Source organism: Pleurodeles waltl, chromosome 5 (genome assembly GCF_031143425.1).
Source record: "Pleurodeles waltl isolate 20211129_DDA chromosome 5, aPleWal1.hap1.20221129, whole genome shotgun sequence".
NCBI lineage: Eukaryota > Metazoa > Chordata > Amphibia > Caudata > Salamandridae > Pleurodeles > Pleurodeles waltl.
The window spans coordinates 615,870,742-615,888,573 of record NC_090444.1 but is presented as its reverse complement, the minus strand read 5'-3'; the positions used below and the strand labels follow the sequence as shown (position 1 = coordinate 615,888,573).

At 41.9% G+C, this 17,832-nt stretch overlaps 1 protein-coding gene across 7 annotated transcripts in view; it reads right to left on the bottom strand.

The window, feature by feature from the left end:
- Positions 1-17,832, bottom strand: part of CEP170 (centrosomal protein 170) — a 556,616-nt gene that overhangs the window by 53,551 nt on the left and 485,233 nt on the right. For all 7 annotated transcript variants that reach the window (XM_069234469.1, XM_069234471.1, XM_069234466.1 and 4 more), the window contains 2 exons: positions 14,624-14,717; positions 6,130-6,181 (listed from right to left, as the gene is read on the bottom strand). In XM_069234469.1, coding sequence (XP_069090570.1) covers positions 6,130-6,181; positions 14,624-14,717 — 146 coding nt within the window. The remainder of the gene's footprint in view (positions 1-6,129; positions 6,182-14,623; positions 14,718-17,832) is intronic.

Genomic DNA, 17,832 nt, shown 5'->3' with positions numbered 1-17,832 from the left:
CCAGTCCTTCCACTTTTTGTGAATGAGGAGCATTTTGTTGATCTCTCTCTTGAGTTGTTCTTGATACTTCGGTGAAGTTCTGCGACGAGGATTGGGAGGAGGCATTTGGACAAACTCTAGTGTGTGTCCACATTTTACGAGCTGCAAGACCCACTTGTCTGATGTTATGGTTTGCCATTGTTGGAAAAAGAGAGATCTCTTTCCACCTAGAACTGGGGGTGGATGGTTGGGGGTAGCCGGAGCCCTGGATACTGCATGCTCTGTGAGCTGAATCTTTAGCAGGACGAGCTGAGCGTCCCCTGGAGGCAGACCTATTGTACACCAATTGTGTTGGTTGCCTTTGGGTTAATATTGAAGAAATTGCTGGGAAGAGGAAGGATATAACGGGTATCTGTATTGCTGGTAGCCTCCCCTATAAGAAGACATCCCACCCCCTCTCGTGGCTGGAAAGGAAGGCCTCCGGAACTGGGAAGTCTCTAAAGATTTTGCTGTGTCTGTCTGATTTAATCGACTACAATGTTTCGTCAATATGTTTGCCAAACAATGCTTGGCCATCAAAAGGAAGATCTAGGATCTTATTCTGCACTTCCAGATGGAACGAAGGGGCCTTTAACCATCCTTGCCTCCGAAGGACAGCCGAACCTGCTAGCTGACGAAACACAGTAGTGGTTATATCCATTGCACAATCTATTATTTTCGCCGATGTGCGTTCTCCCTCATGCAATGTCTTTTTAGCTTCCGATTTAATGTCCTCGGGCAACTGATCAAGATGTGGGGCGATGTCTGCCCATAATTGCCTATCATATCTTGCTAACTCTGCCAGGGAGTTAGCCACTCTTATAATGAGGCTTGACATTGATAAAAACCTCTTCCCGATGCTATCCAACCGTCTACCCTATTTGAATGGAGGTGCGGAAATTGGAGCAGAGGGATTTTTGGATCTTCTCTGTGCTGCTTGAGCAAACACGGAATCTGGATGGGGGTGACCAGTCAAGCATGCTGACATATGAAACTGACTAGCGGTATGGAGCGTACTGATTTCCTGAAAGGTTCTTTAAATTCATATGGAAAGCAATCAGTTTGCTTGGATGACATTGGATTTGCAAAACTCTTAGCTGCTCTTTCCAAAAGATTATGGAATCCTCCGATGTCATCTGGAGGCGAATCTCCTTTTGGATGAGAAGGAGGAGCTGGAATAACAAATTCATCCCACTCCAACTGGTTGTCAAGGAGCTCACTTTCTTCTTGATCTCCCTCCGAAATGTCAGTCTTGTGTCGTATGGTCATATCAGGTGTGGCCACATTCGCTAGAGGTAAAGTGGTTGGCCTCTGACGTGGGGTGGTAACCCTTGAAAAAGGTAAAGAAGGAGGTTGCGGTTGCCCCTGTTCCTGAGGAGGAAAGGGCCTACTGTTGTCTGCTAGCATCGCTCTCAGATCAGACAGTAATGAGCTTGGCATGTATACATCCTCGTGATATGACTGGTCCCCTGCGTAGTACTGCGGGTCATAGGTAGCGTCGTACTCCTCATCATCATCTTGATACTTAATGCTCAACTCTGAGGGGCTGTGCGCTGTTCCAAATGGTCCCTTATCATCTGAGTCTTCATCACCCTCCAAAAGATGTTCTGGCATCGGAGGGGTTACTTTACTAGGCGAAGTATGCTGTGGAGTAAGTTTTTCCTGACTTCTGCGTATTTTGTCCCTCGTCGACGAGCTTGTCGAAAGAGTGGTAAAAGCCTTTGTCGACGGTGGAGTCATCGAAGACGTCCGCATGGAGATTTTAACCGTCGACAGCTTCAAAGTGGGAGCTGACGTCAACTGGGTCGTCGACGGTGAAGATGGCAATGAGGAAACCATTGTTACTGCCGTCGAGATGACGACGTGTAGGTCTTTGTCGACGATGACGTCGACGAAAGAAGGCTTGGGCGGCGATGACATCGTCAGCACAGCCGTCAGCGGTATTAATGTGGAAACCGTCATAGACGGTGAAAAGGCACTCACTGGTGTCGACGATGAGGCTGTTGACGGTACAGTCTTTGCCAGTGGTCTGTCCACCATAGGAGCAGAGGAGGGCCTTTTGAAACATTCAGCAGAAGTAGATGGAGGCACAGAAGATGATTTTCTACGCCTTTCAGAGCTGCTGGCATGTCCTCTTTCCTGTTTTGTGGACAATTTGTGAGGTGAGGAGAAAGGGCTGCAGCCTTTTAGAAGACCCTGAGGTGGTCTTTTTTTGTTTCTTTCTTGGCTCCTCTGAGGAAGATCTAGGTTTCTTAGATGACTTTCTGGACCATATTGAGGAGTCATTGCTGTCTGAATCAGGGACAGGGTAATCTCTAGATTTAAGTTTCTGAAGCCATATTAATAATCTGCCCTCTCTATCCTTTAGGGTCTTAGAAGAGAAGGTACGACATACCTTGCAGTCCTTGGCAGAGTGGTCTTGGTAAAGGCAGTATATGCATTCCTGATGAGGGTCTTCAGAGTGTAATCTCTTTTTCCCCCACAGGTCTTGCAGGATCTGAACAAACTTTTCCTTTCCTTGTCAGACATGCTGTAGGCCTTACCCACAATCCGTCAGAACAAGTTTAGAAGAATATCAGCTTAAAGCTATTCCAAAAAATATGAAGAATAGAGCAGAGCTCTGAGGAGACTCCTTAACACGACGTGCGGTAGAAAATCTGAGCTACTGGAGCTTCTCAGGAGGGTTCTAAAGGATGGTGTCGTCTGATTGGTGGATTCTGAAATGTGGTCCTTTTTCTTAAAATGACTCTGATAGAGTGTAAAATTAAGAGGCTTAAGAGCTCTTAAGTTTAAATCTATGGTAACACTACTTAGTTAAATATACCGACGACGGGGAATGATTCAAGCATGTGAATCTATGAAAGTTCCAATACTGGAGTAATCAGTGCACTTTAAATGGAAGATAACCCCAGCTGCTTCGCAGATGAATTTAGAAATAGAACAGGCATTTGCTTTCTTTTTTCAAAAACTATACACAGAGGAAATGGAGGCCACGGATGATCAGGTCAGAGAATACTTGAGTAGGATATCACTGCCTGCCCTGGACGATATAAAAAGACAGGCTCTTGGAGGCAAGAATAACTATGGAGGAACTTCAGGAAGCATTAAAATCCTTAAAAGGGGGAAAATCCACGGGCCCTGATGGTCTACCGAATTAACTATAGAAGTTGGTTTCAAATAAGGTGGCGCATGTTATGCTGGAATTGATGAATTAAGTCTGTTTTGGTATTTCTCCAATGCCAAGGTCAGAGTGAGGCTACGATTACGTTGATTTTGAAGCTGAATAAGGACCTGACACAGTGTGTATCTTATAGACTAATTTCTTTGCATAACTCGGGCTATAAGATTTATACTCACATTTTAATGAGAAGGTTAGCTGGGGTACCTGATACACTGAAAAACCCTGATCAGAAGGGGTTTATTAGAGGTAGGCAATTGTTTGAATTGACTCATGAATTATTTGGTGCTATACATCTTGCCCAATTGAATGGTCATCCTTTCGCAAGTCTTACTATGAATGCCGCCAAAGCTTTTGAACGGGTTAGTTGGCATTTTTTAGCGAGAGTTATGGAAAAAAATGTGTTTGGTGACCTTTTTATTAAGGCAATAGAGGCGTTATATAAGGATTCAGTAGCGAGGGTATTGGTGAATAGAAATCTAACAACTCAAGTTAAGATAGAGAGAGGTACCCGTCAGGGTTGCCCACTTTCTCATCTTCTATTTAATTTATATATCGAACCTTTGGCAAGGATGATTAGGTCCAACCAAATTATAATACCGTTTTGTCTTAGAGAGTGAGAGAAAAAGGTGGCACTATACGCTAATGACCTTATGATATACACTAGTGATTTGATAGGTTAATTACTAAACATTTGGAGTGTTTTGGAGATGTTTGGTTGGGTGTCCAGGTATCTGGTCAATCAACAGAAGACAAAGATAATGTGCTGGAATATTTGTTACAACTCTCCCCTTGTTAAAAAAGTGATTAGATACCTGGGAGTTCAGGTTACTGCAGATTTGGAGGAGGGGGCCTGGAAAACCTTTAACAAAGTATGGCTATCTACTAAGAAGTTACTGAGATCATGGGCTGTGCTTCCACTGTCCTTGCTAGGCAGATGTAATATTTTGAAAATGCTTATTTTACCGAAATTCACCTTCTTATTTAACACTATTCCACTAGAACTTAAAGCAATACGGTTTAGAAGGTTACAGGGGGACTTAATTTATTTTGTGTGGGCATCACAGGGAGTCTGTATTGCATGGAGGAGGTTGTCCAGAAAGAAGCATCAAAGGGGAACAGTTGCCCCGGACCTGTATAAATATTACATGGCATTCCACCTTAAGAATATAAAGAGGCTATTGAATGGGTGTTCTAGCTATACCCCGTACCACAAAGTTGTGATTGACATCTTGAAGGCCAGAGACCACTTTCTATACAAATATGGTCACCCTAAATACTTTAAGAAGATTAGATTAAAGTGTCTTAATGCAGCATGTAAGATATGGTTTCAGACGAGACGACTATTAGATGTACCATACTATAGCGATTTTGCACCGATATGGGACTCAGCAGACACTCCAGAATGTTTGCAAGACAGTATCGCTTCCACTCCAGAGAAACGGGGTTGTTTGTTGGGGGCAAATTCTTTTAAAGCAGGAATTGATACAGTGGGATAGGTTTGTTGAGTTTGTTGGAAACAAGGTTTCCAATTTCAAATATTATCAATTGGCGAGTTGGGCAAGTGTTCTTCTAGATTAGAGCAAAGAGAGGAAATTCGGGAGGGGAATTTGTCTTACAACTCAAGGTATTGTAAGGAAATTGTCCTCTGGTATTGGATGTTGATGGAGGCGACAGAAGACCCGTGTTTATCGAAAGCGAAGAAATGGAGTAAGGAAATAATCTCGCCAGACATTGGCAAGCTCTGGCAAATATTGTTTACTACTCTTTAGGATAAAGTTAAACCGCCCACCCTGAAAAAGAATCATCTTTTTACTTTGCACAGAGTATACAATCCCCGGAGAGGTTAACTACCCTTGGGAAGGGAAAGAAATGCGATCCACGGTGCAACGAAGAAAGGGTCAATGATATCCATATGTTCTGGAGTTGCCAGAAGCTTGATCGATACTGGAAGGAAATAGGGCAAGTGATAAGAGGTATGGTGAGTCCAGATGTCAATGTAACTCTTTCACTAGTAATATTAAGAATTAGCTCAAGGGAGGATTGCTTGTCAAATTTGGCTAAAGAACAGAGGCACATGTTATTTGTACCAATTATTTTGGTACGACGTGAGATTTGCCTAAAATAGACGCTTCTCCAGGCTACGGTCCCCCATGACTGTGTTGTATCTGTTAATAAAGTGAGTAATTTGGAAAAAGGTGGCCTTCAGAGTAAGAGAAATAGATTTTGGGCATTATGGAAGGAAAAGGAAGCTGTTTTAAATAAAATTCTGAACGGATGAACATAGTAGAGAGTCCGATGATTATATGCCTTGTCGGTCCTCCGGTTACAATAACCTGTGGGGGAAAGAGGTGTCCCGGTCTCTTTGGAGCAGAGTCTCTTGGTAGAGCGGGGCCTTAACCACAAAGCTGATAGACAGCTGGATGGGACCCATGAGTGTTGGTTTGCCTTTTTTGTGCCTTAATTTGGATGTTTTGGTAGCCTGGCCCGCGTGGTTATGAGGACTTAAAGAGGTTTTCTGCAATTTATGATGTTAGCACAGGTCAGGCTGTGTATGTGAGGATGCAGCCCCACTGTAGAATTTAAGTAATTAGGTAGTACAGAGGGTCTGATAATTTCTTTAAAACATGTGGGTGGTTTGCTATGTAGGGTTTTGTGCCCTAACGGACCTGTAATCTACTTCAGCACTAACAGACAGCCAGTGCATATGTTGTGGTGTGCAGAGAGAAGCATAAGTCATATTGAAGTACAAACCTATTAAACACCCTTTTAAGAATGGATAAAGCTCTTTGACATCCAGTCATTATATATCACAGGTTTTGCATGATCATTAACAATCCAATAACTGTCCTGGCTTCACTATCATAAGAATATGTTAAGATAATTTACATACATTGCAGGCACAGAGAGCAAATGTAAAAAACAATGTCTACCTTGCAATTGTTTTTCAACTCGTTTCAGCTCTTGTAAGATTGATAAAATCTCCTACGGATAAATGAATAAAGAGTTAATTTTCATTTGCATTATCAGCAACATATTTAATTTCTATTTCAAGATGAAATTGATGATGTAGAAACAAAAGAATTTCATGCTGCCCTCTGGCTTCGTCAAAAGCTTATTGATTGCAATAGAACAAGAATTTATATCAGAGTATACTGTATGTATAAATAACATGCTTTACACAGGCTTTTGCTATTCCCTAGAGACACACAAAAGATGTGTGCAAAAAAATTATTACTTGTATGGTATTTTGTTTTTTACAAGCAGAAATATTCTGCAAAAGCAAGCTTAGATCCTACATTTTAAAAGAGTCCTGCAATCTACAGCTCATCCAGTGTCAATAATCAATTTACGTACTTGATTTGAGTAATCTTTGCAGCTCTATGGGTTCATCGCCTACAATACGACAATGGCTTGCCTTTTAAGCCAAGAGGCTATTACTTTTAATGAGAGCATTTTCTTTGTGCTGTGTGTAAAAAAGGCCCCAAAAATAAGAGTGTAAGTTACTAAAGCTAAAATGGACCAGTATTAAGACCAGCACCACCACTGATACTACTACACACTCCCATAGAAAATAATAGAGGAGGGCAGAAATAATGATAAAATAAAATAACTGAATTAAAATTTTTAAACACATATATATATATATATATACACACACACTAAATTGAAAGTTCAGATTGTACATATATATTTTTAAATAACTCGTGAAAAAAAATTGTTACGGTTTTAATTGAACAACAAATGTAATTCATTTTTAATAAAACAATTAAAAGAATTTTTATTTATTCTATACATAAGGAAATTAGTTACTTAACTGTAACGGTAGTTCTCCAGTATTGGTGGTGGAATGTTTTTTATAGTTTAAACTTAAGAGAAATTACAGATGTTACTCCAGTATTGGAATCTTTCATAGATTAACATGCTTGAATCATTCCCCGTCGTCGAGATACGAATCCCCGGTACATTATAATAGCAATGTAACTATAATGGAAAAAGGCCTAATGGACTCCCACCTTAGATGACTATCCTTGTCTATTTGAGAAAAAAGACCAAACCTAGGTTTCAGTCAATCAGGCTACCCTCCCCTCTAGAACCCTACTGTGAGAAGCTCCAGTCCCACAGATTTTCCAAAGCACGACTGCCAAAGTATCCGAAGGAAAGAACATAGAACGGGTGAGCTTCCCAAGGGAGGTGGGAGGGTTGCATGTGAATCTATGAAAGATTCCAGTATGGGAACTTTCATAGATTCACATGCGTGAATCAGAATAGCAAGCAGTAGTGAAGCATATTGTATGATAAGTATTACCACTGTACCATGATAAATAGTGCATTGTCAGGGGAAGAATACAGGGGTTGGCGGGAGAAAAAATGAAGAAAATTACAACAGCTCACCGTTATTCTCACCGTTATTGGAACAAATGCCGCAGTACCGCTTGTTCTACCGCTACAGCACCCTGCGGTGTTTCTTCCAAACAATGATGCCTTGCAAATGTATGCATGGATTTCCAGGTGGCTGCCCTGCAAATGTCTTGGATGGGCACACCTGTGAAGAGCGCCGTGGAAGCGGCAACCGCCCTTGTTGAATGTATATGAGTTGGTTTGCACGGAGGTTTTCCTGTCGCTTTATGACAATAATCGATAGAGGATATCCATCTTGCAATCCCTTGCTTGGATAGCGACTGGCCTTTTATAGAGGCACTGAGTGCCACCAGAAGTTGATTTGATTTTCTAAAGTGTCTAGTTCTGTCCAAATAAAATTAGAGACACCTTTTAACGTCCAAGGAATGAAGAGCCTGTTCCAATGGTGTTGAAGGATTTGGGAAGTACAACTTTAGCACAACCACTTGATTAATGTGGAAATCCGAAGGAACTTTGGGTCTAAACTTTGGATTTGTTTGTAAGACTATCCTGTCTCCATTGAACTGTAAGAAAGAGTCTTGGATAGTGACTGATTGGATCTCGCTTACTCTTCTGGCTGAGGCCAGGGCGAGAAGGAGAACGGCTTTCCAAGATAGGAATTTTAAGTCTGCTTTGTGAATTGGTTCGAACTGAGGTTTCATTAATTGGGATAAAACCAGGTTAAGCTGCCACAATGGTGGTGAAGTCAGACTGGTGGGAAAGATCGAAAAAGTCCTTTAAGAAATAGGTTTATGACCCTTCAGACCACAGAGGTGGTGCGTTGTCTTTCCATTTATACCAGGAAATTGCCGCTAAAGGGGCTCTAATCGAAGTGTTCTCCAAACCTCATCTGGCTAGATGGAGAAGAGAAGGTAGTATCTGTTCCGGCGATGAGGTGAAAGGATGTACCTGAGCCTGTTGCACCATTTGCAAAACCGCTTCCATTTCAGGCGATAACATTTATTGGTACTGTAAGCTGCAGCTCTGGCGAGGATGACTACAGTCTGAAGGAATATTTAGGTGTGCAAATTGATGGTGTTCAGGAGCCAGGCTGTCAGGTGAAGCGAAGCTGGATCCGGGTTAAGAATTTGACCCCGCTCATTGTTAGGAGGGACGTAGTCACTGGTAGAGGGATGTTGTGGCTCTCGAAGAGAAGAAGCAGCTCTGTAAACCAATGTTGCCAAGCCCATGCCGGGGTGATCAAGAGAAGTCTGCAGCATTCGTTCTTGATCTTTGCTAGTACTCTCGGTATGAGGGGAATGGGAAGAAAAGCGTAAGCATAAATTCCTGACCATGCAATCGAAAACGCATTCCACAAGAGCCCCGATGGGGATCCCGACTTGCAAAGAATTGGCATTTTGCATTCTGCGGGGTGGCGAAAAGATCCAAAGTTGGTTTTTCCCATAGGGAGAAAACTCGATTTAACCCCGCCTGATCCAGTTCCCATTCGTGGATGGATGACGTCGACCTGCTTAGAGAGTCCGCTATGGCGTTCTGAGCACCCGGAACGTGTTCTGCACGAACACTCACTCTGTGAATGATGGACCAGTTCCAAATGCCCTCAGAGTCTTGCGATAAGAGGAGAGATCTTGTTCCTCCCTGCTTGTTGACATAATGCATAGTTATAGGATTGTCTGTACGAATGAGAATGGATGAGCCCCTTATCTTTGGAAGGAAAGCGCAAAGCACTAGGCAGACTGCCTTCAATTCGAGATAACTAATATGAAGAGACCTCTGATGCGGCTTCCATCAGCCCCTGACTTAAAGGTTCTGAAGGAAGGCTCCCCAACCTTCGAGAGATGCGTCAGTAGAGATCACCCATGGAGTTGGTTGGAGGAGAAAAGACAGTCCCACTGACAAGTGAGATTCTTGAGTCCACCAAACAGATGTTATCATGGGTTTCGTTATTCTGATTATATCGTCATAAGACCCCGTGGACTGTGACCACTGAAGTTCCAGCTGTTCTTGGAAGGGTCGCATTATGAGATGACAGAATGGCAACAGTGGAATGCAGGAGGACATCATTCCCAACAGGAACTTAAAGAGGCGAACTGAAACAGACTTTCTTTTTTTGCACTAGCCTGGCCAGGGATATGAGCCTTTTCAGCCTCTCTCCTGTAGGAGTTGCCTTGTTGCTGGATGTGTCCAAAACTGCCCCCAGAAATAATGTTCTTTTCAAGGGTTGGCAAGCTGATTTGTCGCAGTTTGATAGTTAGGCCCAGATTCGCGAATAGCTACCTGCAGGCGCATATTGACCTCTGCGCCTGAGAGCTGGACTTGGCTTTGATGAGCCAGTCGTCTAAATACGGAAAGACCTGAAGCTTGTGTCCTCTGAGGAAGGCTGCGACTGGAGCTAGGTATTTGGTAAAAATTCTTGGGGCCGATTGCAAGTACTTTGAATTGGAAATGCACTCCAGCTACCGTGAATCTGAGATATTTCCTGTGGGATGGGAGTATATAGATATGGAAGTAGGTGTCCTGTAGATCGAGGGTGGACATATAATCTCATGGATTGAGAAGGGAAAGAATATCTCTTTAGGTAATCATAATGAATGACTGCTTCTTGAGGTAAGTAATGAGATCCCTGAGATCTAAGATTGGACAGTAATCTTTCCACTACTTTTGACCTAGGAAGAACAGAGAATAAAACCCCTTCCTTTGTCCTGATCCGGAACTCTCTCTACAGTTCCCTTGATGAGCACTGACTCGACTTCCTGTTTAAGTAGATTAAGTGTTTCAACATACGTGGAATGGGGGGTATTGCAAGTGGGATCTGATGGAATTCCAAAGTATGACCAGGTTTAGGACCCATTGGTCTGATGTCATATTTTGACAATTCTGAAAATGTTGGAAAATCCTTCCTCTTATTTTTGTTTCAGAGGAAATGTACGTAACCAAAGTCATTGCCTGCGTCCTGTCGTTCGCTCGCCTTCCTGCTCTTCCCTTTGCGCTGTTCGCGTATATATACCGCTTGCAGAGGCTGCCTATGTTGGCTCTGAGGACGAAAGAACTATGAAGCAGATGAAAACGAAGGATATTTAGATTGTTGGAATCCTCCCCTGTAGGATGGATACCCCCGAACTCTAGCACCCGAAAGGGCTTCCTTCTAAATTGTAGGGTGCCAAGGGACTTATCTGTGTACGTATCGGTCTTTATGGTCTGTAGGGCGTCATCAACATGCTTTCCGAAGAGGGCTTCTACGTCAAAAGGCAAATCTAGGATCTTGTTCTATACTTACGGCCTAATAGAAGTTCCACGGAGTCAACCTTCCCTCCTTAAAACAGCCGCACCTGCCGAAACGCTGTGGTAGCGATATCCATCGCACAGTCTATAACCTCAGCGGAAGACCTTCCTCCTCCTTGCAATATTCTACTCGCTTCCTTCTCTAATTCCTCTAGGAGTTGATCTAAGTAGGGAGCAATGTCTGCCCACAGCTGTCTGTCATATTATACCAAAGAGTTAGAGGCCCTTAGCATAAGAGAAGACATCAAGGAGAAGCATTTCACTATGTTATCCTGTCTTTTCCTTGTCTGGCGGAGCCAATATTGGTGCTGAAGGGTTTCTAGACATGCGTTGCGCTGCTTGGGTAATGACTCAGTCCATTTTAGGGTGTCCCGTGAGGCAGGCCGGGGAATCGTCGTTATATTTCTTATCTAGGCAAGGCAGGATAGGAGTGACGGTAGCCGGATTTTTCATTACCTTGATGCCTTCGCCCCAAATGTAGTCTACTATGGGCACTGATTTTACACTTTTTGGAAAAGGTTCCTTAAAATCATAAAGGAAGCAATCCATTTGTTTCATTGGCAGGGGTAGTGCAAACCTCTTCGCAGCTCTTTCTAGTAAGCTGTGAAATCCCCAGATGTAGCCTGGAGGGGAATCTATCGGGACAGGGGAGGGCAAAGATGGAGTAGGAATTTGGTAATCATCCCACTCTGTTATTGCATCCAGCAACTCTCCCTCTTCTCTGTCATCCCCAGATGTCGACAGATCCTGTGTCGAAACTGATATGGGCGTATGCGGAGGTACGTCCAACTGAAGTATCCGCGGGTTAACAGGTGTGGGAGGAGTGGTACAGAAAGAGGCAGAGATGGCTGCTGTACTTCAGAGCTGGCTGGTGGAAATCACCTTCTGTAGTCGTCTATCATCAATTGCAAGTCTGCTATAAGGGACCCCGGTAAAGGGAACATTTGTTCCTGGTAAGGATATTGCCATGCGGGTGAATAAAAGGATTGAGGATCACGCTGATTATCATCATCCAAGTCCTGGCATTTCACATACAACTCTGAAGGGCTATGTGCAATCCCAAATGGGGCCCTCATCGTCCGAGTCCTCTTCTTCTAAAAGGTGTGTGGGTTCTAATGATGATAACTTACTTGGTGATGTGTGCGATGGAGAGAGCAATTTAGATTTTTTTAATAATTTTTGACCGTCGTTGACAGTATTATCGACGACGACGTCGTCAGTGGAGTCAGCTGTGGCGACGGTGAAACTCATCGAGTAGGCAGTTGACAACGGTAACTGTGCCACTGTCGACGGTTTCATCGATGGAGGTGTGGTGATGGCTACCTTAATCATCAGTGACCTGACAGAAAATGCCGTCGACTAGGGCGTTGTCGCGGTAAGCACAGTAGAAGCACTGCATGCTGCAGAGACACAATTGTCATCATAACGGTCAAAGATGAGGCCGTACACACTCTTTTTGATGCTGTTGTCAACAACGCGGTCGTCGACGCTGTCGTTGTCGTATTTTTCCCAGATGGCTTTTTAAAAGTATGGCAAACCACAGGCGATGGTGTGGAGGGCTCAGAAGAGGCTTTCTTTTGATATTCTGAGGAAGCTGAACGCTCTTTAGTGTCTCGATTGGAGGATACAAACCTCCTGTGAGGAGATCTTTCTTTGTCTTTTTCAAAGCTTTTTTGGACAGATCCTCAGAATGATGAGCTTGAGGTGATCTGTCCCTTTTGTGGAGCTTCCTTGACGATGAAGACGACTCCTCACTATCGGAACCAGAAACAGGGTTTGATCTGGATTTTAACTTTTGTAGCCAAATAAGTAGCCTGCCCTCACTGTCCTCAAGGGTTTTGTTAGAAAATGTTCTGCATACCTTACAGTCCATGGCCACATGATCAGGATAAAAGCAATAAATGCAGTCCTTGTGTGGATCGTCAAAATGAAGTCTCTTCTTACTACAGGTTTCCCAGGCCCTAAAGAGGCTTTTCTTTTCCGTATCTGACATGGTTATAATTAGAGAAAATAGATTTTTCCTCGACCAGGGAAGAGGCCTGAAGCTTTATTTGTCGAAGAAATCTTCTTTTCCAAGGCTGAAAAACACTAGAAATAGTTCCTTAAAGGTTTAACTGAGTAGAGCTCAGTGGAGACACCCTAGCACGACGTGCAGTAGAAAATCTGAGGGACTGGAGCTTCTCACAGGAGGGTTCTAGAGGGAAAGGTAGCAGATTGGCTGAAATCTAAGTTTGGTCTTTTTTCTCAAATAGACAAGGATAGGCTACTAAGGCGGGAGGCCATTCGGCCTTTTTCCACTATAGTTACTACTACATTGCTATTATAATGTACCGGGGACTCCCATCTCGACGACGGGGAATGATTCAAGCATGTGAATCTATGAAAGTTCCAATACTGGAGTAACATCTGTAATTTCTCTTAAATTTAAACTAGAAAAAACATTCCACCACCAATGAAAATATATTTTTTTTATTACGTATTGAAAATTATTTAAAATGATGTACAGAATTGAAAGTAATTTAATGATATTTTAATACAATTATTAATGTTAAATTATTTTTGAATTTAAAAAAGGTTATTAAATGATGTTACATTTACATGATTTTTTAAAAGATTTTTTTACACATTAAATTAACTATATTTATATTATAAGTAGTTTAAATAATTTAATTTAACATTATTTAATATGTACTTTTTCAACAGAAGGTTGTTGGTAGTGGCTAGTCTTATATGTGGTGCTGGACTTACTCCAGCCCTGACATGGAGTAAATTTAACATTACTTTGGGTTACTTTCGGCTGAAGTAACTTTAGAAATGCAGTCTGTGAATGGTAACAGGCTTACTCTTACATGGGAACGTGCAACTCAGGGTGCAAAGGAGGGAGTTTGGCGGGGAAGAACAGACAAGAGAGAGCCTGCACCACAAGTGAGATAACATGCAGAATGGGGGATGCAGTTATTTGGGAGGAGGGACACACACTCCTTCTTCCCCTTTTTATGGCTTTGGTAAGTCTAGGTAACAATATGGGCTCGTCAACAGCAGTGGGTGTCAGATTCCGCTTAAGGAAAACAAAAGCTTCCTTAGTGCCAAATCACTGGAGGTAACGTATATGCAAGTGGTGAAAAAATGTCCATTCACTTGTGATGGCAAAGATCCTTGCACCCACACTTGAGTTTTCCCTAATCAGAGATAGCTAGAAGGAGAAAAGAACTGTAAAAAAATTAGACCACTGCAAGAAACAAAAAACACTTACCCTCACTCAGAACATAAAAAAATAGCCTTGATTTAATAAAAAATAACCAAAAACAAAGATGCCTTGCAAAACAACACTGCAGCAGAAAAACAACAGTATTGTAATCATGGTTAAAAGCAGACTGTTTGTTGGAGATATTTGGGGACTGTGTATCACCTCTGCGGGGACATAATCGTCCCCCTGAAATGTAAATAAAGTAGGAAATCAGGACAAGAACAATCTTTAACTGCAGTAAGAGTAAAACTAGCAGTATAGGAAATTGGTAACAATGTACGGGTAAAGTCAATGTAATTGTTTCCATTTTTATCCACCATTAGCAGTTACAGCACGTCAACATGTAATAAATTCCAGCTGCTGCTCCAAAACAATAAGCAAAGTGAGATTCTGAAGAACTTCTAGCAATCTTGTAGTCATATCAGTCAATGCTGTTGATTCTAGCACATGTCAAATATGAAATATTTTTTAACAGTAAAGAATCACAAGGAGGGAAGCAGTTCTTGCCAGTATTTTGTAAAAATGTGTCCTCATACCATGCTTGATGTTTTTAGAACAGGAATTTCACTTTCTGCTCGCAGTTTGTTTTCAATTTCATCCCAATTTCTGTCTTGATCCTTAAATAATATTCTATCAAATGTAAAAATATATATATATTACATTATAATACATTAATTTATGGTTGCATATTTTTATTATCTAATGCACTAGCACAATAAATACAAACCCCTGTAAAAATCCCAGGAGATAATCAGATATGTAACTTTAGCATACCAAACATTAGCGAGCAGCAGAAGCAAGACATATCACGTATATCTTTTATAGTGAAACTGTGCGTTGTAGCTGCTTCCACTGTGAGTGCAAGCCTTCCAAAACATCTGTAATCCTTACATAAGAATATATTATATTTACCAGTGTGACTAGTGTGACATCTCTATTTTCAATGGAATGTTGAGTCAGATGTACAAAATATTTTAGTGGCAGCAAACCCTGTGATGTGCATAATTAGTGGGTTTGTAACATTAGAAAGATTTTTCCTATGTACTAAACCAGTTTACCAAATTGCTTAAGTATTTGTGATTTAGTAAATAGGTGTACAAATGGTTTACTAAACACTACTAGAAAGGGGCTTGTTACACACTAATTTAGGTATAATGCATTCTCTCTCCCTAGTTTTCCTGATACCCGCTGCTAAGCCAGGATGTGTGTGATGTCATTGAATGTTTATGTATCTCTGGAGAAATCAGTTGGAGAGAGTGGGCTGAGCGGCAGGATGCCGCTCCTGGTAGGGCTTTGAGATGGCACACTTAAACTGTAACTAATACTTTATTCTTCAAATAAACTTCATGATAAAACCTACGTTACCTGCCTACCGAGGATTAATCTTTGATGTCAACAGGGCTTGCTGTGGACATCCCTTTCAAATACCGATTTGTTACCTTGTGTATCATTGATTTCTAATAGCAATCCAAATCACAAACTATTAAAAAGTTACCAGACACCTTAAGGGAGATGCTAATGCATTTGAGAATTTGTGAATGTTTTGTAAAGTTGTGAATGTTTAAACAAAAGTTTGTTGGGGTGTAGGCAGCGGTCCACAAGATCACTGACAACTCAAACTTCAACAAAAAAAAGGTACATTTTCATTTTTCAATACAGTGCCCCGCACCCTTCCACAGAGAGCCTGTAGAGGGCTGCAAAGACTGACCAAACAATCATCTTCACCACCCACCTGAAAAGCCCATCACCTTCAGCCAGCCAACCCTGCTCCTGGGAAAGCTTCTGCACAAAATCAGGGAGGCAGGAACTGGGCACAGGGATGCTAAAAACGTTGGAAGGTCCTGAACTTCCTCCTCTCAGGGGTTTAGGAAGCACAAAGCCACACCAATCTGACAACTTTAACTATAATTCAACAAGACGCAATCATCTTGTGCTTTCGATGTAATGATGGAGATAACTTGTCCCACATGTTTGTCAACTGCCACAGACTAAGCAGGCCTTCGGGTCAAGTTCTGAGAATAATTATCAAGTTAAGAGGTTGCACAGCTGAGTGGGTGATGTATTGAGAGTAAATGAAGGAATCCCTTCAAATGCTGCTAGCTTCTGTTTTTTTTTAATATGGCAACTGCTCAACCTTGAAGATAGATTGCTTGTAGATGAAGAACAAAAAAATAAATCCCCCTATTTCAAGTATGACGAGATGAGATGTTGCTAGTCGCGGCACTGGAAAACAGTACATGTTTTTGTCAACATATTAATAGGATGTAAATAACACATACATACATGAAAATATTTGAGATCCTTTTCAGCAACATAATGATGTAAGATAAAGCAGAGTTTTTGCAGTTTCAATCTATAATGCATTATGGAACTTATGTCTTGTAAATAAAAAAAACGAGCATTGGTCAAAGTAATAGCTCTTGACTTCTAACTTAAATTACCTCATCTATTACCGGTTAGTTTAGGCCCTCAGCTCATAATATGAGGACTTCTGTCACTCCTCCTTTCTCTAATGCATCCACCCTCTGTCCCATTTTTCATTCACCTGCACAGGCATCAACAATATGACACACACAAAAACTCAACAAGCATATGGAAGACAAATAAAAATAAAACTAGGCAAAAACAAAAATGGATACACTAAACATAACTGGCACATATTGGCAATAACAAAAAAGAAATAAACATAGCAACAGACAGCCATCTTGGGATGGTACTGTGCCAGGAGAATCATCGTTATACCAATCCAAAATGGCGGGCATGTTGCTTCTAAATGTGTAATCCATCTTGAAATAGTAAAGCAATGATGACAGCAATCTACGAGTTTCCTTGTAAAAACTCTTGTCTACATGCTTTAACAAAGTGTAATAGCAATCTACACTTGAACTATTGGCATTTTGTCACAATGATAGGCTTTCTGCCTTTGATATAACTTTTCTAAATAAACACATCAGAGATGTGCTGCAAATTATTCTGTGCACAGTATTTGAGGCTTAGTTCAGATAAAAAGATCCACAGCAGAGCCACCATGCTTCAAAACTTTGTTTGCAGTGATGTCATGCAGGGCTTGCTCTCCTCCTGTGGGTTGTGTCTGTGCTGTCTTAAAGGCCTTCTCCTCTCTCACGACATCGGCCCTCAATTAGAGAACTGCCTCCTAGTCATCTGAGGATCCTGCAATCTATGTCAGGGATTGAATACAGTCTATCTGTGTTCATCTCGAGGTAGTTTCTTTTTCTGTGTGTGTTCTGGTGCACTCATGAATGTCATCTACTCGGATGCGATACACATTCTCTCATGCTTTTGAGTTCTCTTGAGTCCTGTACTTGTGTTCCGAGGCTTCACACTGCGTGTCTTTCGCTGATACGGCGACCAGGAACCCTAGCAAAGGAAGCCAAGTTCAAAAGAGCTAATCCTTGCCCTAGGAACGACATCAGAGAGGGAACCTTAGTGCATTACTGGCATACAATCGTTTGAGAACATCCAAATCAGAGACCCTGCTAACCCTCCTCACAGATTAGGGAGAGACAGAAAGCCAGTAGGGGTGTAGGAGGAGAAAGAAGCGACGGTCTTGGGAGCTGCACTGCTAGGATAGGTATTTCTGTCTCAAGGCTGGAAGATTAAAGAAAAACAAATCAGGACTCTCCACAAAAATAAAGCTACCACACTGGTCATCTCTCACAGGGGAATCTTGTGGCGCAAGAGATGTTAATACCTTGCTGCATGTGGGAGGTCGAGGCTTGGTACT